The 25,525-nt window shown below is 48.3% G+C and overlaps 1 protein-coding gene across 3 annotated transcripts; it reads right to left on the bottom strand.

Moving 5' to 3' along the window:
* Positions 1 to 429: 429 nt before the first annotated feature.
* Positions 430 to 23,700, bottom strand: LOC117422492 (discoidin domain-containing receptor 2-like). Of its 3 annotated transcripts, XM_058986763.1 has the most exons (19): positions 22,835 to 23,700; positions 17,498 to 17,554; positions 12,459 to 12,589; positions 12,132 to 12,234; positions 11,268 to 11,496; positions 10,739 to 10,886; positions 9,803 to 9,908; positions 9,455 to 9,641; positions 8,815 to 9,061; positions 8,023 to 8,130; positions 7,773 to 7,930; positions 7,369 to 7,555; positions 7,027 to 7,125; positions 4,866 to 5,110; positions 4,443 to 4,570; positions 3,743 to 3,940; positions 3,322 to 3,556; positions 2,683 to 2,832; positions 430 to 2,536 (listed from the first exon to the last, which is right to left on the bottom strand). In XM_058986763.1, exons 3-19 carry the CDS (start codon positions 12,514 to 12,516, stop codon positions 2,405 to 2,407), a joined length of 2,718 nt encoding a protein of 905 aa, XP_058842746.1. In that variant the 5' UTR covers positions 12,517 to 12,589; positions 17,498 to 17,554; positions 22,835 to 23,700; the 3' UTR covers positions 430 to 2,404. The 3 variants fall into 3 exon arrangements, with proteins under 3 accessions (XP_058842746.1, XP_058842747.1, XP_058842748.1); XM_058986764.1 differs by lacking the exon at positions 17,498 to 17,554; XM_058986765.1 differs by lacking the exon at positions 7,027 to 7,125 and having other exon boundaries at positions 22,835 to 23,697.
* Positions 23,701 to 25,525: the final 1,825 nt, after the last annotated feature.

Genomic DNA, 25,525 nt, shown 5'->3' with positions numbered 1-25,525 from the left:
GCCAGATCCATTGTGAAACAGCTTGTGAAATTGCAGTTTCTGTATCGCTAGGGCAAGCCGCAGACCTCATTAAAATAACCGGTTTTTGACCTGCATTCCTCCAGAGTTTCAGGTGATCACACTTACACAGAAACTCAAAGGCAATTCCACTGAAGTCTGATGTTTTCTGTGGAACAGGATGTGGTTGTTCATATTATTGTTTTTTGCAGAGAGGAAACATTTTCATAAGCATTAATAAAGTAGGTATTTTTTAAATTGGACCGTATTCATTGTTGCTGCGTTAGATTTATGAATCTTCTTCAGGGCAACCCAAATACTCGACAAGATGTGTAACTTTCAGTAATGTTTCATATTCCAGACCGATCACCAATGAGCAGCGAGTTCAATCCCATTGGATCTGGATCAGAGAGAGTCTGCTGCAGGTCCCGAAACGTTTTGATAGGGTTTTATTTAATCAACACTGATAATTACACAAAAACTACTATATCTACATATCTACAAATTGCTTCAATACTAAAGCAAAGCAATTTTTATTACAAAAAACAAACAAACAAACAGATGTGAAGTTATTGCTATTTCTTAAAATGTCTTTTAAAAAAAAAACAAAAAAAAAACCTAAAGCAAATACCAGGGTGCAAGAATGAATCTCCCCATATCTTACTGTACACATGTACTGTGACTGCACTATGTACAGGACAGCCACACAATCCTTTCATACAACAATATGTTAGGAGGAAGAACAGCAACTGTACTAAAACAGCAGGAAGGGACAAGACATCACTTCCTGTAGCTACATGTGCTCCTAACTGTTCCAGTGCGATCACTGAGCCACTAGGCTGGGTTTCCTGAACAAAGACACACACACACACACACACGCACACACACACACACACACACCCTACCACATGGCTATAGCTACACAGACTGTACCACATGGATACAGACACACACACACACCCTACCACATGGCTATAGCTACACAGACTGTACCACATGGATATAGACACCCACACGTCATTTCCAATCTTGTGATAACAGGAAACCACAGGATTATTGCAGCAATGGCTCCTGGGAAATATAGTTCCTCTACTCCTCAAACCTCCCACAGTGAGCGGTGGACTTTGAATGGGGCAAACGGACCATCATGTCATCTTGAGCGGGCAATGCTACAAACCCAGTGTCAGCGAGTCGAGTCCGAGTCGAGTCTCACTGCGCCCCCCTCCCCTCCCCTAAGTTTCCTTGTACACAGGCAGCCCTGGAGTTGACTTTCAGTCCCACAGGATCCATTGCACATCAGTCCTTTTTTGGCTCCACATTCCCCTGGTCAGTACGGCTCCTATTCTAGCGAGGACAGTAGTTCTGCTTCTAAAGTGTCCTTCAGCCAGGGGTCAGGGGTCAGGGAGGGCACAAACAAGCCTGACCTTTTACCCTTTAAAACAACATTCATATCCATGGAAACTAAATAATATTATAATTATTATTATTAAGAATAATCAAAATAATATATCATCATCATCAAAAAAAAATACAACAATTCCAAAAGAAAATAAAAATGACTCCAGTGTGGGAGAGGAATAAAAAGAAAAACACACACAAAAAAAAAACAGCAGTGCTTTACAAAATGAACCACAGGACCTCACAGACAAATCAAAGTAAATAGCTTTTGTTTTGTGGAAGAATCTTGAGAGCTGGTTCCATGAAAACTCAAACAATAATTCTGGAGACAGAGTTGGGAGGGGGAGGAGAGAGGGACTGCTTGGGGTAACCCAGTCCTCAACTTCAGTTCTCTCTCTCAGAAATAAAAAACGGGGATCATTTTTCACGTCCACTGTTGTCCAGGAAGAAAGCAAGTGGCACAGTCCCAGGGAGGGATGAGCTGGAGTGGGTCAGGAGGGTCCCAGTGCCACTCTGGTGTGCTGTAGTGGGTTAGGAGGGTCCCAGTGCCACTCTGGTGTGCTGTAGTGGGTTAGGGGGGTCCCAGTATCCCTCTGGTGTGCTGTAGTGGGTTAGGAGGGTCCCAGTGCCACTCTGGTGTGCTGTAGTGGGTTAGGGAGGTCCCAGTATCCCTCTGGTGTGCTGTAGTGGGTTAGGAGGGTCCCAGTACCCCTCTGGTGTGCTGTAGTGGGTTAGGAGGGTCCCAGTATCCCTCTGGTGAGCTGTAGTGGGTTAGGGGGTCCCAGTATCCCTCTGGTGAGCTGTAGTGGGTTAGGGGGTCCCAGTATCCCTCTGGTGAGCTGTAGTGGGTTAGGGGGTCCCAGTACCCCTCTGGTGAGCTGTAGTGGGTTAGGGGGTCCCAGTATCCCTCTGGTGAGCTGTAGAGGGTTAGGGGGTCCCAGTAGCCCTCTGGTGAGCTGTAGTGGGTTAGGGTGTCCCAGTATCCCTCCTCTGCAGAGTCCCGGCAGGGCTAGGCAATGTGCTCCTGTAGGTGGCAATGCACCCTCTCGAAGCTGGGCCTGTCCTTGGTGTCACGGCTCCAGCAGCGCAGCATGAGCTCAAAGAGAGTCAGGGGGCAGAGCGGGGGGGGCGATAGGAAGATCTGTGTGGAGAGAGGGGGGGAGTGAGAGAGAGTTATGTGTCGGTTGTGTGCTGGCAGCTTCACCTGTGTTCATCGTCTGCTCTGTGTGACTGCTTGGGGGCAGGGTGTGGGAAAGTCTCCCTCTACCTGTGTGCAGGTGCGCTCACCTGTCGGCCCTGGTTCCTGAAGAACTCGCCGGTGTTCTCAATGACTTGCTCGTCGGACAGCAGGCTGTAGGGCTGCTCCTTGCACAGGGTGAAGATCTCCCACAGCGTCACTCCGAACGCCCACACGTCGCTCGCTGTGGTGAACTTCCCCTGCGGGCGGCAACAGCAGCGTTACAGCGCAGAGCTGGACAAGCAACGCGACAGGACAGCCACGGTACAGCATGAAGAACAGTGTGACAAACAAGGTCAAAGCCTCGCCCTTCTGCTTTCCTCCACTGAACTGCTAACTGCGACCTGGACCCATGCTCTAGATCAGGGGTCTCCAACCCTGGTCCTGGAGAGCCCCTATCCTGCAGGTTTTACAGGTGTCTTTGCATCTGTGGCTAAAAATCTAGAACACCTGTTAATCTTGAACAATTAAGTAACTGAAAACTGACCCAGTAGCTCTCTAGGACCAGGGTTGGAGAACCCTGCTCTAGACTGAAGATGGGAACCCTGCATTGGACACAGGCATGCAGGGAGGGAGGGAGGCTGGCAGGGAGGGAGGGAAGGAGGGAGTTAATGGACATGGGAGGCAGGCAGCCAAGCAAGGAGGGAGGGAAGGGGGAAATGAGGGAGGCAGGCCGGCCGCGGGCTCACCAGCAGGATGCTCTCCCAGGCCATCCATCGTATGGGCAGCACGGCGCGGCCCTGGATGCGGTAGTAGTCCCCGCTGTACAGGTTGCGGCTCATGCCGAAGTCGGCAATCTTGATGGTGAGCTGGTGGTCGACCAGGCAGTTCCGCGTGGCGAGGTCGCGGTGCACGAAGTTCAGAGATGCCAGGTAGCGCATCCCCGACGAGATCTGAGCCGACATGTGCAGGAGGTTCGGGAGGCTGAGGGGAGACGGAGACACAGAGGCGCAAAACCAGGAGTCACTATGGAAAACTACAAAGCGGTACACAATTCAGTATGTTAACGTAACATTATTCAGTGGGTTTCATTTGATTTGATGAAGCAATGCTTTGGGCCCTAGCTGTATGGGCTGAGAGCCCTGCGGTGGCCCAGGGAGGGCTCCTCACCTGACAGAGGGGATGTTGTTGGCGTGGGTCAGCGTGCTCTCGCTTTCGCGCTGGGACAGGAACTGGTTGAGGTCTCCGTTCTCCATGTACTCCGTGATCATGCAGAGTGGGTCCGCGCACACGCACACGCCTAGCAGCCGGACGATGTTGGGGTGGTTGAGCCGAGACATGATCTTGATCTCCTTCAGGAAGTCGTTCCTGGGGCGCGGGGGGACACAGACAGGAAGTGAGGAGCAGGTCATGCAGCGAAGCCCTGGACCCAGTCCCGCATGAAGGGGGGCCATTTTGTTTAACCAATGATAATTTAAGAACATATTCTATTCCTCTGTATGAATAAAACCTGGCTGTGTCGATTCAAAAGCTCCCAATGCGGTAGAAATGATCCGTCCCGCCTCTGAACAGGCAGCTTTCATATAACCATACTCCGTCCTCCATATAACTATTAAAACACTTAGAAGTCCCAGATTAAGAAATGCTACAAGAAAGGACAATCCAGCTAGAAGCTAATCTCAACATTTCCTTCGTTTGAAAAGTTTGGTTGTTGAATTTTACTTTCTTTTAGCATTCTATAACCCCCTGTGCTTCACACACTGCTCTATAACCCCCGTGCCTCACACAGACTGCTCTATAACCCCTGTGCCTCACACAGACTGCTCTATAACCCCTGTGCCTCACACAGACTGCGCTGTGGTTCACGTACCTGGCATTTTTGGAGGCGTCGGCTCTCAGTTTCTTGACAGCGACGAGTACAGGCCGTCCATCGGGGTCAGAGAGCGGGACAACTCCCCCCAGGAACTCCTGCAGCCCCTCCGCCTCACACAGGTGAACCTGCGGAGAGAGACCAGCATAAATACGAGAGAGAGAGAGAGAGAGAGAGAGAGAGAGAGAGAGAGAGAGAGAGAGAGAGAGAGAGAGAGAGAGAGAGAGAGAGAGAGAGAGAGAGAGAGAGAGAGAGAGAGAGAGAGAGCACAGCCCGATACACACAAGTCAAGGCAAGTCAGACTGAACTATAGAATAAACAGTTGTTTATTGCGATGTGTTTCTGGTGTTGATAATGGCTTTGCAAGGACGCTCATATTGTCAAGTACAGACACGCACAGACGGGTTTACTTGCGCTGCTCACCTCCCCGAACTGCCCCTCCCCCAGCTTCTCGCGGAAGTGCAGCCGTTGCCGTGGGAACTCCCCGACGGAGATGCCCTTGCGAGTGAGCGAGTCGACGGTGAGTGCCGGCACGGCGTACATGTTGCTCCCGGTGACGCCCTGCAGGCTCACGATGTCTGTCTCGGCATAGTGCGGCACGCTGCTCTGGAAACCCTGGTGAGGAGTGCACTGGGTAAGATCCGGCTCCGCATAATCACCACTGCACACTGAAACACAGCGAGAGAGACAGCACTGAAACACAGCTCACAGTCACCACTGCACACTGAAACACAGCGAGACACAGCACTGAAACACAGCTCACAGTCACCACTGCACACTGAAACACAGCGAGAGAGACAGCACTGAAACACAGCTCACAGTCACCACTGCACACTGAAACACAGCGAGACACAGCACTGAAACACAGCTCAGTCACCACTGCACACTGAAACACAGCTCAGTCACCACTGCACACTGAAACACAGCGAGAGAGACAGCACTGAAACACAGCTCACAGTCACCACTGCACACTGAAACACAGCGAGAGAGACAGCACTGATACACAGCTCACAGTCACCACTGCACACTGAAACACAGCTCACAGTCACCACTGCACACTGAAACACAGCGAGAGACACAGTACTGAAACACAGCTCACAGTCACCACTGCACACTGAAACACAGCGAGACAGCAATGAAACACAGCTCAGTCACCACTGCACACTGAAACACAGCGAGAGACAGTACTGAAACACAGCTCACAGTCACCACTGCACACTGAAACACAGCGAGAGAGACAGCACTGAAACACAGCTCACAGTCACCACTGCACACTGAAACACAGCGAGAGAGACAGCACTGAAACACAGCTCACAGTCACCACTGCACACTGAAACACCGCGAGAGAGACAGCACTGAAACACAGCTCACAGTCACCACTGCACACTGAAACACCGCGAGAGAGACAGCACTGAAACACAGCTCACAGTCACCACTGCACACTGAAACACAGCGAGAGAGACAGCACTGAAACACAGCTCACAGTCACCACTGCACACTGAAACACAGCGAGAGAGACAGCACTGAAACACAGCTCACAGTCACCACTGCACACTGAAACACAGCGAGAGAGACAGCACTGAAACACAGCTCACAGTCACCACTGCACACTGAAACACAGCGAGAGAGACAGCACTGAAACACAGCTCAGTCACCACTGCACACTGAAACACAGCGAGAGACACAGCACTGAAACACAGCTCACAGTCACCACTGCACACTGAAACACAGCGAGAGAGACAGCACTGAAACACAGCTCACAGTCACCACTGCACACTGAAACACAGCGAGAGACACAGCACTGAAACACAGCTCAGTCACCACTGCAAACTGAAACACAGCGAGACAGCACTGAAACACAGCTCACAGTCACCACTGCACACTGAAACACAGCGAGAGAGACAGCACTGAAACACAGCTCACAGTCACCACTGCACACTGAAACACAGCGAGAGACACAGCACTGAAACACAGCTCACAGTCACCACTGCACACTGAAACACAGCGAGAGACACAGCACTGAAACACAGCTCACAGTCACCACTGCACACTGAAACACAGCGAGAGACACAACTTTAACCATCCTCTTAGGTTAGATCGTGCTTTGAAAAATGACATTGAACTGCTGACATTCTCAGACAGCTGAAATGTTGAACTACGAACTTGATTTGATAATAACAGCAACCTTTACCCACAACAACATAAACTGAAAGTAGACACAACAACGCAACACGACGCGCTGTCCAAGACGCAACACACACTGAATAAACGAAAGCTGGAGTACATTTGTTTTTAGAAGAATCATTTCTCTTGCTGCAGGATGCACCCAAAGCCAAAGTGACTTGACCAGCAGTCACTTCTGCAGCATTTGTATTTTTAAATGTAATATTTTTAATTAAGTACACTGGGTGCCCACTTCAATGTACTTTGCATAAAAGCACACACGCCACTTCAAACCCCAATGCACCCAGCTGTCTGCTGCACTCATGTTGAATGCAGAGAGGGTTTGGCAGTTTTTGGGAGTCCGCAGTGAACCACAGTTTCCTGGTTCCTGCGACTGCTTGCAGCACTCACTCTGGCTTACCGTTCGTGCTAATTGGTTTACTCTTCATAATATGCCAGCCAATCAGAGGAAAGGAAGTTGGGATGAAAAGGTCATAGGCTGGGTTGCTAAGGATGAGAACTAGAGGGAAGGGGAGAAAATAAAAGGAGAGAGAGAGCGAGAGGAGTGACGAAATGCAGCAAAAGGGGACACCTTGAAAGAGCCAAAATAGTTTAATAGGTTTAGAAAAACTGAAAACTAAACAGTATAAAAAAATGGAACAGATGAGAAGGTAGGGTGGGATGAGGGAGAGGGGAAGGGGAAGGACTAGGGAGGGATAGAGAGGGAGAGAGAGAGAGGTACGGTGAGGGGTGCAGTGCGTACCCGAGTCCTCCGCACTCTGGGACAGCTCGGGGAGCTTGTGCAGCAGCAGGACAGGCTCCTGGTACTCTGGGTCCAGCAGGAAGACTGTCTCGTAGGTAGGGTTGCTATGGGAGCTGTGAACCACCATGGTGTCGCTGCAGGAAGAATGCTGCCCCATCACCTCCTCGTCCAGAATCCGGCAGGGGGCCTGAGAGAGAGAGAGAGAGAGAGAGAGAGAAACGGGGGTCTGTCCCACACCTGCTGTCCCCCTCACTCCTGCAAGAACAGAGGCGCATCTACAGGTCGGATTAAACTGACCGTAAAAGCTTTTAAAATCAGGATTACTGCTCCCCTTCCCTCTACCATCAGTTACATTCACCAAATGTGTTTTACAGTACATGAAGGAGCAGGAGAGAGAACTGTACCTTCTCCAGCACCTTGCGCACATACTGACACCACAGGATGAGGACGATGATGACCAGCAGAAGCAGGATGATGGTCACCAGGCAGCCAATCAGGACGGAGGTGCTGCCGTCGTCAGGGCGATCCACGGGCCAGCTCACCATGAAGGGGGGCGTGGTCTCTGAGGGAGGGAGGGGACAACGGTTAACGCGAGAACGAGACCGGCAAGCGAGAAGACGCGCAGAGGGAGAGACCTCCCCCCTGGGAGGTTACCTTGACTCTGAAGCGTGGTGGAGAGCTCTGGCTCAGGATCTGCGGTGCTCAGGGGGGAAGGCAGGCGTGTGTGGACTGGAATCACCCTGGGCTTGATCACCTCCATGTCTGCAGAGCAAGAAAAGGGTCTGAAATGTACTGTGATTCAGGAGTTATTTCAAATGGGAGGGGGGGCCTGCTATCTCAAAAGGGTTTGCAGGTGTAGCGTTAAAAAAAGGCAAAATACCCCGGGTAGGAACAGAAGTATAATTCCACTAAGTAGCGCACAGCGGAATCAATAATAGCGACACCAACGTTCCCAGGAGAAGTAAAAAGAAAGCTCTGTACAAACACTGTCGCGAGAAACCCTCCGCTAAACGCTGCTATGTCCGTGTCCATAGATCCTCGCAAAAAGAAGCAAAATAAATTCAAGGACAGGGATTTAAGCACATGAACAGAGTCTTTTAGTATTGCCAAGTTTAGCACAATTGGGAGTTTTATAGCTACGGTCTGCGTGGGACAGCACGGGTTTGTACAAGACTTTCATTAGAATGAATAACAGTTACTACAACCTAATAATCTTCTATCTTCCTTTTATTAAGTCTGCAAAGCATGCGTTTTACTAACCCTACGAAACTATTTCAGCTCTTTTTAATATATTGCTTTTTTTTAGCCAATAAGGTTGCATTACGTCATCTGCAGTTTTAATATTCCAATGCAGCGTCTGTGCTGTGCATTTCTCTCTATATCGCTGACTCTGCTTAGCTCACGGCAGACAGACAGACAGAACAGTTCAAGCGGAATGCTACACACTGGACTGGAAGGAGATCTCGCTGAACATCATCCAGGTGTCTGCGAAGGAGAACTGGCAGCGCAGCTCCTTGCCCACGCGGTTGCCCAGCGGCACGGTGACGAAGCGGGCGCTGGGGTTCTTGTCGTCCAGCACGGTGGTGATGCCCACGGGCTCGGGCTCCCAGTCGGAGATCAGCCGGGGCTTGAAGAGGCACGACACCTTCTTGAAGATCTTCACACCCCTGGAGAACATGTTGTTGCAATGCACCTGCCAGCAGAGGGCAGCAGAGTCAGGCTTGGCTTGTGCCAGCTCTTTAATTGTATTACAGCACACTGTGTTTAAATGGCTTTTCTGGCTGTGCCTGGGCACAATTCTCAGCTTTTATGTTGCATCTGCACAGGATTTAGGCAGGTCTTTAAGTTTACAATATTTCAAAAATACAGGCTGAATTGTTATTTAGCTATGCCCTTACAAGATTTTACTATAGTCACAGCAAAGTGTAAAAAACATGGTAAAGTGAAAAGGGAAGGCCCGGTAAAGCACAGGTAAGCATTGCAAAGCAAAGAGCTGTATGGTAAAGCATGTTAAAAACAAAACACCACCACACTACAGAGCTCCAGCCACTCCCCTGTACGGAATCCATTTTCAAATCGACAGTACCTTCATGGAGCTGAAGTTTCTCTGCTTGTCGAAGAGGAAGTCCATCTCCACGTAGCCTGGGCCCAGGCTGTCGTTCCTCCAGCCCACGTAGTCGTAGCCCTGCCAGGTCCGGGTCTGGTGAGTCTGCAGGAAATCATCCATCCCCAAGAGCCCGTCCGTCAGCTGCCCCAGCCCTCCGAACAGCAGCCTGCCCAGGGAGAGGAGCACCGGTCAGCCAGGCCACAGGCCAGCTCCCATACAGCTCTGGAGAGACTACTGCAAACCCAGAGGGCTTTAAACAACCCTCAGACCACGCTCGGGCAGCCTTGTTTTAGAAGTGCTAGTTGCACTATTGCCCCCCCCCAGTACCTGCGCTCCAGGAAGCCATCGTAGGTGGAGTCGTTGAGGTAGGCAATGGGATACCCAGGCACTGCCATGATCTGACCTTCGGGGGCGCTGTAGGACAACAGCCCGTCTGGAGAGTCAGAGAGAGAGAGATAGAGGGTTCACTATTTAAACGGTTTAGAGCTGGGGTGGCCAAAGTGATCCCTTCCAGTCCTGGTCTTTGTACCCACCCTATTCCTAAACCTCAGTCCAGACCCTGAAGTAGTTCATCATATCATTTTAGCTGTTAAACCTGGAGTGGAGTAGCCCTCCAGGACTACAAGGTGCAGCCACCAGTGGGCAGTATGACCCAAGGAGAAGCACAGGCCTCACTACAGATGACGAACGAGAGGCAGCTGTGCTTTTGTTGTTGTTGCTGTTGCCATGGTAATTAAAAGAAATCTGTTATTTGAAAAGATAACTAGCGTTAAGATAAACCGCGTCCCTTCACCGGGTTTCTTATACATACAAAGTTAAGACATGAATCCGAGAATGTTGTGGACTGAAAGAACCTCCCACAATCACCCCTCAATGCAGCCTAGCCTCCACTCAGCAGTACAGCACACCAATCGGATTACTAGAGGTGCCATCAGCAGCAATAAGGGATCCACTGTGGCATCTCTACAGTGTAGTCCGCTTGTCGGTTTTTAATAAAAAAGTTACAGTCTGAAAATGGTATGGCCAGAGATCTCCGATTCTTTCATTAGATGCTACCATTTCTCATCACAAAACAGATGTACAGGTAACAAGCTCAGAAGTGTCTTATTAAACTAAAAATGAGGCATGGCTCAAACTGCAGTTGCATAGTGGCGAGATATCCCTCGCAGGCAGGGAGGGGCGTGTCTCTAGCAGGGAGGGGCGTGTCTCTAGCAGGGAGGGGCGTGTCTCTAGCAGGGAGGGGCGTGTCTCCCGTGACCTCACCGTGCCAGCTGCAGCCGTAGAGCTCCATGCGCATGCACACAGTGCTGGTGAGCTCAGTGACAGGGATGATGCGCAGGTAGCGGGCGATGACGGGCGGGCGCAGGTCCTTCAGAACCACGTCGTAGACATTGCTGTTTCCTTGGATCACCTGATCGGGCCGGAGAGAGAGAGAGAGAGAGAGAGAGAGAGAGGTCTGAAAAAATTCCAGTACAAAATCAGGGGACAGAGAAACAGCTTGGCTTAAAGCTCAAACTAAAAGTGCAGCTATCACAAATTAAACACTTTGATCCATTCCTGGTTTTACTAGGAGTTTAGCAAGACACACCCGAGCTTGTTACCTGTACACTGTGGCTAATCAAGCTGGTAGTAAAACCTGGAATGGGTGTAAATGGAGTTCTTATTTCCACCCCTGTGTTAACTTACCTAGAGGCTCACTGGAAGTAACTCAAAATCACAAGGTGGTTAAACTGCTATGCAATGGGGGAGTGACGACCACGCATGTTGAACATATGAACTGATGATTTCTCACCTTCTGCCCAGTCCGGCTCTTCCAGGATATCCAGCGGTCTCCATCTCGGCTGTAGTCCAGCCGGTAGATTCTGACGAACTCCTTCCCTGCTCCCCCCCCGCTCCGACCCTGTGTCCCCACCAGAGTCACGAAGCACAGGCTGCGCAGGTCCACCTGCAAGAACTGCTCATCCGAGGGGTGGAGCGGGCCAGCTGGACACCAGGCGCCGTCTGCTTCATCCCTGCCCAGCCTGGAGCGAGGGGGAAAGGGTGCTCATTTAAAATCAGAGTGCTACATTTGATTGATTCATTATTTGTAGTATTATTATAATTTATTTTTATATATATATATATATATATATATATATATATATATATATATATATATATATATATATATATATATATATATATATATATATCATCATTATAAATCACAATAATAGTAAACACAATTGTTATAATCAATGATGTTAGTAAAGCAGCAGTGTGGAGTAGTGGTTAGGGCTCTGGACTCTTGACCGGAGGGTCGTGGGTTCAATCCCCGGTGGAGGACACTGCTGCTGTACCCTTGAGCAAGGTACTTTACCCAGATTGCTCCAGTAAAAACCCAGCTGTATAAATGGGTAATTGTATGTAAAAAAATAATGTGTAAAAAAATAATGTAATTGAATGTAAAAAATAATGTGATATCTTGTAACAATTGTAAGTCGCCCTGGATAAGGGCGTCTGCTAAGAAATAAATAATAATAATAATAAACATTTTTTAAACTAAACTCAATGGATTCACAATGATTATTAGCAATTCTGTTAATAATCATTGTGATTTTAAGGTTTCGCTGTGTGGCGCGAGAGGTGTGGCGCCTGGAGTTAAAGACTTGCTTACCTGGCGTACTTGGGCCCAGTCGACTCGTACCATTGGCTGGATGCGGTGAGGTCATCGTCTGCTATTGAGCCGTCCTGCATGCCCAGTGCATAGCGGCATTGTGCTGCAGAGGGGCGGGGGAGAGGTCAGAGAGGTCAGACAGCGGTCCCAACACTAACATGAGCAGCAACTTCTCTTCTATCGGTCTCTAACTGAAATGATGGTTTGAACATAGAGGTGCAAGGACTAAGGCTTGTGTCTTCTGTCACAGCACCGCAAGTCCACAGGTATTGCAGGAATGCCACTGATAAGGTAGGAACAGTTTTTCTACAGTCTTGGTTTCCTTACCGGGGTCTGTCTGCGAGCGCGACTCTGCAGGCAGGAGCAGCAGCAGGAGGAACAGCATGGTGGAGAGAGGCAGCTCGATGAGGGCGTCTGTCCGGAGATCGTCCGCGGGACACGGCTTGGCGTCTACATCTCTGAGGGGGTGGGGGGGAGACCGATAGATCAGACATGGGTGGAATGCTCCCTCCAAGGGGCAAACTGCAACAAATACCTTGGGAGATACCTTCAACAAAATCAGCAGACTCACACGGCAGGGCCTTTTCTGTATTATTTATAATCTTGAAAACCCCTTGAAACTTGTTTTTGTGAAGTCCAGTTTTAGAACTTGTGCTCTAGGCCACACTGCTTCCCTCCCAGTCCCTCTGCTCTAACCACTCAGCCACACTGCTTCACTCCCAGTCCCTCTGCTCTAACCACTCAGCCACACTGTTTCCCTCCCAGTCCCTCTGCTCTAACCACTCAGCCACACTGCTTCCCTCCCAGTCCCTCTGCTCTAACCACTCAGCCACACTGCTTCCCTCCCAGTCCCTCTGCTCAATACAGTAGGCCACACTGTCCTCCCAGTTACTTGAAAATCTTGTAACTTTCCCTACTACACTAAAGGTTAAATGTTAAATGTGTGCGCAGGGAGGACAGAGAGAGAGAGAGAGAGAGAGAGAGAGAGAGAGAGAGAGAGAGAGAGAGAGAGAGAGAGAGAGAGAGAGAGAGAGAGAGAGAGAGAGAGAGAGAGAGAGAGAGAGAGAGGGTCGCTAATCATTCACAGCTGGTCTCATCCAGAGAAATTCTGTCAGTGTCTCCCAGGGAGAAACAAAGACAGGGAGGGAGAGAGAAATCATGTTACTTCAGCTTAGAGAAAAGAGATGAAGTGAAAATATGACCAACAAACTAAGTAAACAATGGCAAGGATTTTGCTGAAGCAGCTGTAATGTAGCAAACAAGAGTGACAGGTAACTCAAAGTCACTATGATGATAGTGATCTATCCCTCCAAGTGTGTGTTGGGGGTGCTTACCACCCCCACCCCATGTCTCTCTGGAGTTTAGAATAAGAAATCGACATGGCGTGGGAGTCAATGCACGCTTCTCATAAACAAACGTGTGTGTTTGCGTGTCACATGCATGTTACAGAACTCTCTCTGGGACAGAGGCCAACTGCACAGGGATCGAGAGAGAGAGCTGAGAGGGGGGTGGGGGCAGCGTGGGCTGAGCGAGGGGAGGGGGGGAGAGAGAGTGCTGAGCGAGGGGTGGGGGAGCAGGGGCGGAGCGAGGGGTGGAGGGAGCGGGGGCGGAGAGAGAAGTAGAGCTTGTGTGACTGACATCTCCCAATGGGATTCGGATTTCAAGATAAGCCTGCGGCTTCATCCAGATTGAAGTACGGTGGCTCATTAAGGACAGGGAGGAAAAAATAAGATCACAAGACGAACGATTTCAGGATCTCAACACTTCAAACGGTTACCGACCGTACAGCACAACAGCTTCGTACTATAGCATCTTACAAAGTGTTTGACAGCTGAGCGACACAGATTCAAAACAAAGAACTACAGGAATAAAAAGACCTCTGGCGTCTAAAGCCACACTATAACGAACCTCCTCCTAGCGGCTGATCAGCTGATAACAGTGACATCAGCACTCGCCCTGCACTCGCCTCTCCACGGCAGAGCTGGCTCTTCAGTGGGATGGGAAGTCGTTCCTCTGTGTACCGTACGCTCTGCGGTTCGCGTCCAGCCCGCGCCTTCCCATTCAATCCAATGGGCTGAGAGGCTGATTCATTATAATAGTTAGTAAGAAACTACGTCAAACCTGGGCCTTGCCTGTTTGAATCTATACCAGACCAAGCAGAGGCATCGACAGAAACCTCCCCACGTCACTCCACTGCAACACCTGGCAAACCCCCAGGGCAGACACGACGGAGCCTGGCCTGGGTTTGAAGAGTACAGCGCAGTACTAATACCCCTCCCTCCCTCCCTCCCTCCCTCGCACGCAGGCCCTTATTACCACTAGTCTGTGTCATTCCGGTTTCCATGGCAACTTCTGACCTTCCAGATGTAAACAGACTGACTTTTAAAAATGTTTTTATAGCTGATCTGTTCAGTTTCTTAGGCACGGCTGCATAGTTTCAACTTTCTCTCTCTCTCTTTCCCCTGAACCCCACTTCTCCAACTTCCCCTCTCTCTCGCTCATCTTTCCTGCTTTTTGCCTTTTCTCCCCCTCCCCCACTAACTCTCTCAATCTGCTCTCTCTCTCTTTTCTGTCTTTTTGCTCCTCCCTTTCTCTCTTAATCCCCTCTTTCTCTCTTCCCTCCCTCCATTTCCTCAGTTTTACCCACTTATCTTTCTATTCTCTCCCCGCCTCTTTCCTCTCTCTTTCTTCATCCCTTTCCCTTTCTCAATCCTCCCTCTCTTTTCTCACACGCCTCCCCCGCCCCCTGAGACTTGCAGTCTGGCTCTCTGCCCGGACTCTGACTGGCGCTGTGCCAGGCTCTTTCCAAACCGCTGGAAGCTGAGCTAACCACAAACACACAGCGCAGCTCTCCCGGGGCGGAAACCAGAACCTAAGTGGAGCCAGCAACCACGTCCAGGTGGAAGCAAGACGAGTTACCTTCACAAGCAGCGCCAAGAGAGAGGTGGAAGTACCTCCTCCTTCTTATTATACCAGCTACTTTACACAGTTTTATACATTGGCTAAAAAAAGCCGGACCGATTAGGCAAAAGTTGAGAAGTGGACAGGAACCTGCTTCTACCTAAGACTGCATGCAGCATTTGGCTCAAGTCAACCCTGCATTAAACTATTACCTTTGGCAACACGCTAGAGGAAACCTTTGTCTAGGAGGATGAAGCAGCGGAAACGCAGGCAGGCCAGATTGGGTTTGCAAGCTGTGCTTTACTCAATGCAGTAAACTGAGGAGAGAAAAATGGAGCGAGCAAGAGAGAGGGGGGAGAGAGAGAGAGCAAGAGAGCGAGAGAGCGAGAGAGCAAGAGAGAGAGAGAGAGAGAGCGAGAGAGCGAGCGAGAGAGAGAGAGAGAGAGAGCGAGAGAGCGAGAGAGAGAGAGAGAGCGCGAGAAACAGCTCTGCTTTTTTGTGTAATGTTTGGCCTGGAAACAGCCCTGTTCAGATATAAAATTCCTTTCGAGTTGCTCATATTTCCAGAGGTATCCCATGACACGCGAGGAACAATAACGGCAAACAGCAATCCTGAAAAAGAAGATTAGAACTGGGGGAGGAGGAGGGGGGGTCACATTGCAAAATGGACTGGCATAAATGCACCATGAACAAGCCATTATGATGCAACTATTTCCAGTATGGATCACAATGGATATTGAAAACACTATATGGAGCAATTTTAATGTCCTATTCTGTTGTTATTTTCTCCTCCGATACTGCAATCCGGTATGTTCCAGTGTATCCTATATGGCATTCAACATCAACGGCATTACTAAACCCCGCAAAGAGGACCACACAGCGCCACCTACTGCTGGAGCAGGTGAAGCTGCAAGTGCCCCCTATAGGTAGCCCACGATATGCATGAAATATTGAAAACAGCTGAAAAAACAAAGTAGTTTTGGTCACATAATAAGTATATTTTTTCATTAAAAATGTTTCCATTTTTGCTTTATTTGGGGTGACAAAATGCATGAACGCATCAATCACATAGAAGTCAATGAACCGCCAAGTTCAGTGAAAGAATTCCAGTGACATTATTGAGGAACGGTCACCTATCCCTCAGTACCGGACAGTGTAACGTCATGCGTTCCTCGTTTCCTGTCCAAACCCCTTGAACAGCAATGCAGTGGGACCCAGCTCAGACACTCAGCAGAGCACAGCTGGGTGAATTCCGAGCGCTGTTTCAACTCTGCATTCCACCAGCACAATGCAAGCCTCCAGAGACTCCGGCAAGGGGCCACAGCTGTCATCGCCTGCCTTCTCCGACAGACACGGTTCTTATAGAGACGAGGGAGAGGGAGAGAGAGACTCCCACGCTCAAAATGATCACGTTGGTAATCATTCACAAGACTGACTGAATCTAAAAGCAAAAGGAAACCAATCCACCAACGACTGCAATAAAAGAACACGCAGGCCTCTGTGTTCTGGACCAATTAAAAAACGATTTTGAAAATGGATTCACGTCGCGGTTTTGACTAAATCGTACTAATTTTGCCTCTCTGAATTCACGGCGTGCTACACAAGGTTAATTGCCCCACGCATTTCCCCACACCCCCCTCTGGACTCTTGTAGCTACAGGGTTAACTCCACTCCCAGCTGAAGCAGTAACACAGCTGGCTGTAAAGTTCCACTCGGCAGTGGGGCAGTGAACCAGCACACCCCCCAATCAGAGATTTTATAGCTGCCTGTAAAGACACCCCACATGGGGGAAGGCTGGCCACATGGGGGGCACATGGGGCTGGGATCCCAGCTTTGGGATGAAGGGGGAGAGAAAGGGGGGCTGGGGGGGGAGCAAAATGTGCAGCCCATCTGGTTTTCATTGTATAGGCTGCATGAGTTATGAGGACAGGTTCAAACTGAACTTAATCTCAACAGTCTAGAAGAAAAAAATGATACAGGTGAGGGCCCCTTTTACAGAGGCGGGGCGGGGGGGGGCGGGGGGTAGTAGTTTATAGGAAGCGAAGGTGTAGCTCTGCTAAAAATTTTTTTTAAAAAACTGGATCGCTTAAATAACAGAAAACACTCAACCCCAGCAGGGCAGAAGCCTGAATGGACCGAACACCCTCCTGTCATTCTGGCCATGTGTTCTGTGCTAGTCTATTCCTACCTCTGCTATGAGTTGCATTCCAGGCTAGGTCAGGAACAGGCATGTATCCCCTGCCAAAGATACAGACAACACAATGCAGCTACTGTACATGGCACAGCTACAGTATGTCCACACTGAGACGGCAACACAATTAGAAGGACATGATGAGTTTCCTCACAACTGGACGAGCAGCTCTCAAGAAATGTCTAAAAGGTTTGTGTGCGTGCGCGCAGAAGTGCAGCTGGTTAAAGAATTTGAGAAAACAAAACCGTTTGTCCTGTAAAAACACTCAACTCACCATTAATGGGGCTCTGTGGCTTGTGAGGTCACTTCCTGTTCTGTTCCACCACTCTAGCTGTTGGTGAGAAGGGGATGGGGGAAGAGAGAGAGAGAGAGAGAGAGATGAAAACTCCCAGCCTCGAGAACTACAACCTCTAACCTCCAGGACTAGGGATGGGGCACACAGAGAGTGAACGAAAGCTCTGAAGAGTAGGGCCTATGTACACTCTTCACAAGCAAACATCTACCGCAGCACTGACCCTTCAGCCTGTAGTTATGAACCTCTGCCAACCCCTTCTCAAAGATCACCGGGGGATTTCTGTACGGTAATTTTGCAGTTCCCCCCATGGTTATGCTATGTGTTTACCATACCTCTCTGGGCATGTATAGTAGGTGTGCCAACCCCCCACCCCTCTCTCTCTCCAGCAGGTGTCTCGAGATCCAAATTACTCCCACTTCTGCGGCAAGTTTTCCTGCCCGTCATCACCACAGGAAAGCCTCGAGCCTGCTGTTTTTGGCACTAGGGGCAGCATTTACAGCCAAGCCTGTCAGCTATTCCCAGAGTCCCTGGGAACAGGTGATAGAGAGGGGGGCCTCACCACAAGAGAGCAGACAGGGAGAGCAAGAGAGAGGAGGTCTGACTAGCACAACACAGACATGTCCTCTACCAAAGCCCAACCCTGCAGGAGTCCCCTGGAGGTAAATGCTCACTGACAGAGAGGTCCAGCCTTTCAGTTCCTCACTCAGTCGGGAGTCCAGCTCACTCTCTGGCCAGGATGTACACAGTTCATGCTGAGCTGTTGTCATTATTAGTGTAGGCTGAGTGGCCTGTTTTTAACTTTCCACTGGTACAGCTCTCATGGATTCAGTTCCAGTTCATCTCGGCTATTTCCAGACGCTGTTTCATACAGGATTGAGGTTCTTCAAACATGCAACACTATCAACAGCTACGTGTGCATTGTGTGCCAAACATGCAAAGCAGCATATGCAATGAACTTGCAGTTGATGTGAGAATGTCTCGCAGAGTTCTGTATCGGAGTGAGAATGCCTCTCAGAGTTCTGTATCGGAGTGAGAATGTCTCGCAGAGTTCTATATCGGAGTGAGAATGTCTCTCAGAGTTCTGTATCGGAGTGAGAATGTCTCGCAGAGTTCTGTATCGGAGTGAGAATGTCTCGCAGAGTTCTGTATCGGAGTGAGAATGTCTCACAGAGTTCTGTATCGGAGTGAGAATGTCTCGCAGAGTTCTGTATCGGAGTGAGAATGTCTTGCAGAGTTCTGTATCAGAGTGAGAATGTCTTGCAGAGTTCTATATAGGAGCGCGTTATTAACAAGGAATGCCAGTAACATACCGGGACAGATCCCCCACGCCAGGGACAATTACAGAGTTTGAGCAACACAAAAAAGAAAAACGTTCATTTTCTAACAACCCCGGCCAAGACGTCTGTCGTTCAAACTTTCAAATTCACACCAGAAAGCTGTTGAAGTTTCAGGGAACACAGGCATGGATGGCCTTAAACACCAGGTCCAGATTCTGACTGGGCTCTGGACAGCCAGGCCCTGGAAACTGGCTCTGAAGGGATGAAACAGTTTCTAGTGCCAGGTTTCCCCTCCAATCCAGCTGCTGCTCTCCATCCTTCCATTCTCTCGGTTCAACACACATGCCAGGACCTGTCCCAAACCCCTCCAGCACCTCAATCTCATACCTGCTCAATGCTTGCACTGTCTACAAAAAAAAAAAACACACCAGTATCACATTTCATTCTCTGGTTCACTCTCATTAGACGTACAGGGCAACAACAGTACTGGTGGAGCGCTGGGAATGGGGTGTTCAGACTGGCGCTTGTTATTAAAGAGTAGAGTAATAGACAGTGCTGCAGAGATGAGACGGCACAGACTAGAGCTCATTGTTCTAGTGCTAATGCTAGCGCTGCAGAGATGAGAATGGGGTGTTCAGACTGGCGCTTGTTATTAAAGAGTAGAGTAATAGACAGTGCTGCAGAGATGAGACGGCACAGACTAGAGCTCATTGTTCTAGTGCTAATGCTAGCGCTGCAGAGATGAGAATGGGGTGTTCAGACTGGCGCTTGTTATTAAAGAGTAGAGTAATAGACAGTGCTGCAGAGATGAGACGGCACAGAGTAGAGCTCATTGTTCTAGTGCTAATGCTAGCGCTGCAGAGATGAGAATGGGGTGTTCAGACTGGCGCTTGTTATTAAAGAGTAGAGTAATAGACAGTGCTGCAGAGATGAGACGGCACAGAGTAGAGCTCATTGTTCTAGTGCTAATGCTAGCGCTGCAGAGATGAGAATGGGGTGTTCAGACTGGCGCTTGTTATTAAAGAGTAGAGTAATAGACAGTGCTGCAGAGATGAGACGGCACAGAGTAGAGCTCATTGTTCTAGTGCTAATGCTAGCGCTGCAGAGATGAGAATGGGGTGTTCAGACTGGCGCTTGTTATTAAAGAGTAGAGTAATAGACAGTGCTGCAGAGATGAGACGGCACAGAGTAGAGCTCATTGTTCTAGTGCTAATGCTAGCGCTGCAGAGATGAGAATGGGGTGTTCAGACTGGCGCTTGTTATTAAAGAGTAGAGTAATAGACAGTGCTGCAGAGATGAGACGGCACAGAGTAGAGCTCATTGTTCTAGTGCTAATGCTAGCGCTGCAGAGATGAGAATGGGGTGTTCAGACTGGCGCTTGTTATTAAAGAGTAGAGTAATAGACAGTGCTGCAGAGATGAGACGGCACAGAGTAGAGCTCATTGTTCTAGTGCTAATGCTAGCGCTGCAGAGATGAGAATGGGGTGTTCAGACTGGCGCTTGTTATTAAAGAGTAGAGTAATAGACAGTGCTGCAGAGATGAGACGGCACAGAGTAGAGCTCATTGTTCTAGTGCTAATGCTAGCGCTGCAGAGATGAGAATGGGGTGTTCAGACTGGCGCTCGTTTTTTTCCACAATCATGTTAACATCAGAGGTGTGATTTCCAAACCCTTGGAATCAAAGTGTTTGGAGCTGGCATTCACAGAGATCGCTTGTCTTTGTTTTCGTGTCCAGTAAGAAACACGATGGCAGGCAGACAGTGCCGCCGTCTGTCTGTCAACGGAACTCCTCTTGGCAGGTCATGTCAGACACCCCACCCACCCCCCTCCCAGAGACCACAGGGAAGCATGCCTCCAACAAAGACCATGGAGACAGCCTACATGCATTTCAAACGTCTGCTTTTCAGCTTTCCGCTGCCATGTTTCTGTCCGGCACAGCGCTTTACTCCTGCAGTTTTACTTAAATGTACTTCAGCAATAACCATGTTTAAATACTGAAACAATGACACATTTGAAATACCCGAAATCCCTCATGTAACTCACAACATGGAAGCCCTCCAATAGTTTGAAATGAATGACTGCACTAGGAGACCATGTGTGCACAACACTGACGTGGAGCAGACAAGGGATACATGTTGAATAATAAACCAGTGACTTCACACAGCACAGTTCCTGGTGCACAAACACGAAGGCTAACATCTGCATTTCACACGAACATCTCTGAGAACATTTCAACCCTCAGAACACGGCTGCTTTCACAGACCCCGCTTAAACCCAATCTTGAGCTCGAAAACCAGGAACGCAGAGGAGCCGGCTCTTTTGCATTGTGGTTAAGATGCTTGCTTGCATTGTGCGGGGGGCGGGGTCGCTGATTCGATCCCTCTGCCCGGTTACACAAGCTGTGCCAAATCAGGGGTTCTGTGAATCCAGCCTTTACATTGAAGTCTTAAAACTATTAACACTGTTCTCGCACCCCCACTGTAATATTCTGCACATGAACCTCACAAGGCTTTCCTAGCACACAGTTCCCTGATCAGGCGCTGCGCGTCTCTGTCGCACACCTCCTACGATTTTGTGGAGTGCTTGGTTCAGGCTGTTTGATCTGCAACCACATCGTTTGACATCACCGCTGAGAATTACAGTGCTCCTCAAGACAGGAATCCTATTACTTAATTACATAACAAGTAAGTCATGTGCATTATTAGCACAGCATTCCCTGGGAGGAGGGCACGTATACAGTACGGTTACAGCCAGCTTCACTGGCACAGCGCTGAGGAATCACAGATCTCCTGCTGGATGTTACAGCAATCCTTCACACCACAGCATACAAGTACAACCGTGCTGTGCTCTCCACTAATTCTATGTAACTAGCGTGCTCCTGTGTGGTCCTACCATTTACAGTGTAAACTACAAGGCATGGCTCGAGGAAACATGAAGGCTGCACCACAAAGCAAATACCAGCTGTGCCAAGCCAGGGGTGGAAATAAGACTCCCATTGCTCAGCAGTTTGCTCCATTCCTGGTTTTACTCTGAGTTTAAATCAGACATACCTGAGCTTGTTACCCATACACTTATGACAGGCTGATTTCCCAGGCTTAACCCTTCTAAAAGCTTGCCTGTTTTCAAGAGATGCTGCATTTGCTGAAACGTCATCTGATGCTAAAGTTTCTTTATACACTGTTGTGTAGAGCATGTGAAGACGCAGCAGCGTGTCAGACTTCGCGTCTGAATAACCTAGCCGAGCTGACGCGCAGAACTGTCTACTGTGCTGTACTAGATCACAAGAATGCGCGTGTGTAAATACAGCATAAAGCAAGGTAGCGGATAAAGAAAGCGTGGGTAAGCGCAGCGCGTTTTTATCTGTTTCCACGCATGTGTGAGCTGCCTGTGCGTGCATACCGTGTGTACACGCGAGACAGCTATAACGTGCGTGCAAAGCGAATGCATTCCAGCAGGGGGGGGTCAAATGATCAATGTTAAAGAATAAAATAAACTATCTTTTTAAGGCAGCCCCCCCCCCCTCGAAGAAAACGCAGAGCAGGCAGCGGGTCGTGTAATTTATAATCGTACCTTCTAATTAGCAGCCTGAAACCACGATGTAATTCCTGCAGAACTTTAACCCCGAGCGAGCACACGGGTCCGAATAGCCGTTGCGTGAACAAAACAGCGAATTACTTTTTATTAACAGAGTGTCAAAGTTTCTAGAAGCCGTCGGCTCGGTTCGGTTCGGCAGTTCCAAACCGATCGTTTTATTTACTTTTTTTAAAGTTTGTATTTAAACTTTGTTTACTGTCTCTGCAACATTTCTGGAAAAAATAAATATTTTTTAAAATTAACTTAATAATATTTATTTATTTATTAATGTTTATGTGTTTTTTTTCTGTCCAGGTACGGGACCCAGTGCCTAACTGGAAACCCGCATTTCTTTACCACGGTTCAGCCACAAAACTTAATAAATGCACGGGGCTCAAACAAAAGAAAGACAACCCCCCCCCCCCCCCCGACAACTTTTTTTATAACAACAAAAAAACGTCTTTACCTGATGCGTAAACTCGTCGGTTTTCCAGCAAGAATCGGTAATAAGTCTTCTCTAGGCGCTTGTATATTACACGGTGGAAAACATGGACCGGTGAATAAATCCGAGGTTACAGTACTGCGAATAATAACTAGATGTTTCACCCCGTTACAACGTTACACAAGAACGGCAAAAAAAAAAAAAAAAAAAAAGTTTCGCTGTGATTTTTACATCACATCCCCCTTCCGGCGACTCGAGGAGGGGGCGCGCTGAACATCAGTTTAGGAAAAGCAAAAAAAAATCATGTTCGCTCTTAAAGTAACAGGACTCCATTTGACAGGGAGAGCTCTTCCGTCGACCGGGTGGTACAGGGCAGGTTGAACGTGTACTCTTTAACTCTTAAAACCGGTGCCTTTGTATTTTAACTACATGGAACCTTTCCCGTCTCTCTCTCTCTCTCTCTCTCTCTCTCTCTCTCTCATATATATCTATCCCTTTCAGAGTCACTGAGTTCACAGTTGTACCGTGTTACGTTTCCTATGCATGTATATATTTTATAATGCATATCTGTTTTTTTTTTGTTTTTTTTAAGTTGTCAGGGCGACTTCTCGAGCTCCCAGAACCTTCACACTACATGCATTATTATCGCGTGCCATATTTAAAGCGCACTGTTTGCTAAGTAAAAGTCCAGTCCAAAAACAAAACAAAACAAAACCCTCTTCCCTCCTGTTTTTGAACAAATCGTATGCTTTTCAAAACAGAGAGTGTTGTTTTTGGCAAAAGAAGCAACATCTGTCGCAGTTCGGAGAAAGTCCAGGATCCAAGATCCATGTCAATGGCATGAAAAAAACAGCTTGAACTCCCCGAGTAGATAGTCTCCTCTGGAGATAAACAGAGACCACAACATGAACAACAACTTGAGAAACGCGCTCCCCGCTTCCCCAGCCTCCTGCCCCCTGCCTCTCAGAGAATGGTTTTAATTAAAACACACACACAGAGCCCCCCCCTCCCCCCCTCGGTTGTGAATCCCCTGGACTCTAAACGATTGTTCCAGCCTCCATCCATCCAGCCCCGCTCAGTTTAACTCACAGCATAGCCAGCATCAGCGGGGAAACTGTAAGCATCTGTTACGAGAAAACCGGCAAGACATTCCTGGAATGCACACTGGAATAGAAGTTTCAGGGCTGTGTCACGGTAAAGCTCTGAATCCTGTAGTGATCCTAATAGGGCTAACCAAAGGCTGGACACACACTCTTGTATAAGAATCTGGAAGGGTTTATTTTTGAGATCAAGAAATTTCTTAATAAAGTATTGCAGTATTCGGTCACGGGGGGGGGGGGGGGGGGGGTAATGAGTGTTGCATGTTTCAGATCTCTCTCCCCCCCCCCCCTCAGGATGACGCAGATCCGAGTGCTCTTTGTTTCCAGCTGGCCAGAGGGAGTCTGGCAGTCACCGCGTTATCAAAACTGTTTAGTTACATTGATGAATCTGGTTTAAATTAGGCTTTAGTGATTTCAAATGTTTGTAAGGTTGAGGCGGAGCGGAGGGAAAAAACACATTTTGCAATCGGAGATGGTTGATAAATGCAGTGCCCCTCTCTAATGGTCCTCCTGACTGTGTTTGCTGTTATATTTACAAATCTAATGATCTACATTAATAGAACACTGTATTATGTACTGCTTACAGTACTATAGTAAATGTGAAATGATCTGTCATGTCCAATTAAAAGGTATTACAAAATAAATAAATAATGCACCAGTATTTTCTTTCTTGTAAAGGTCCCACCCATCGTTTAAACGGCGCGTTTAGTTTACTGAAGGTAGTTTACACGTTTACAAATGTTTTTAAGCCTTACTCTTAATTGTACAATGCGTTCCTTGGTTTATTCCCAGAGATCAATCAGAAACAGCGGTTTCAACCTAAATGATAAGCCGTGTTTTATATGGGTCGAAATCTTTACCTTAAGAATGTGAAAACAATACAAGGCCGTTCATGTACAGTACCCACCTACATTCTGAATTGCTTATACAGTACCAGGAGGAATGGTCCCAGATCATACACAGCTGCGCAAACTCTCAGTGTTCCTAGACTGCCCCGCCATCTGGTGGTACTGCTCCGGTATTACATTCAAGCCTCAACGCAGTCTGTTTAGTTTTATTTAATGTTTTAAATTATAGTTATACTCTCACTAATCCAAACCAACTGGGACAGAATCGTGATTTGTTTATAATCTAGTGTTTTTATTTATGTTTTTGATACTCTTATATATGATTAAATAAAACAGTGATACAGGTTTGGAAAAGAAAACGTGACTATCCTTTGTAGACAGAGAAAACAACTTCAGAAAAAAAAGTTACTGTACTGTGCATCCCAAAACACACACAGACCCTCACGCATTGAAACAGCGCTGTGGCAATGGCAGAGAGTGGACAGCAGGTGGCGGCATCGCACCACAGCAGCGCTGCGGCTGAAGACGCTTTCAAACACAGGAAAGAGGATGTCGCTTCAAATTCATTTGGATAACTGATTTAGTGGTTCCTATCGCAATTATTCAGCTGCTATATTTTCTGTTTGTTTAGGATGGTGACGCCTTTTAGTTCGTCAAACAACTGCAAATGTGTCTTATCCGTGGTTAATTCATATATAGTGACTTGTTTAGCAATACCAGACAACTTGATCGCATTAGCACACGTTGTAATATAATACACAGACTGC

Source organism: Acipenser ruthenus, chromosome 15 (genome assembly GCF_902713425.1).
Source record: "Acipenser ruthenus chromosome 15, fAciRut3.2 maternal haplotype, whole genome shotgun sequence".
NCBI classification, from domain to species: Eukaryota; Metazoa; Chordata; class Actinopteri; order Acipenseriformes; family Acipenseridae; genus Acipenser; species Acipenser ruthenus.
The sequence above is the reverse complement of the archived record's forward strand: the minus strand, read 5'-3'. Positions and strand labels throughout refer to the sequence as shown.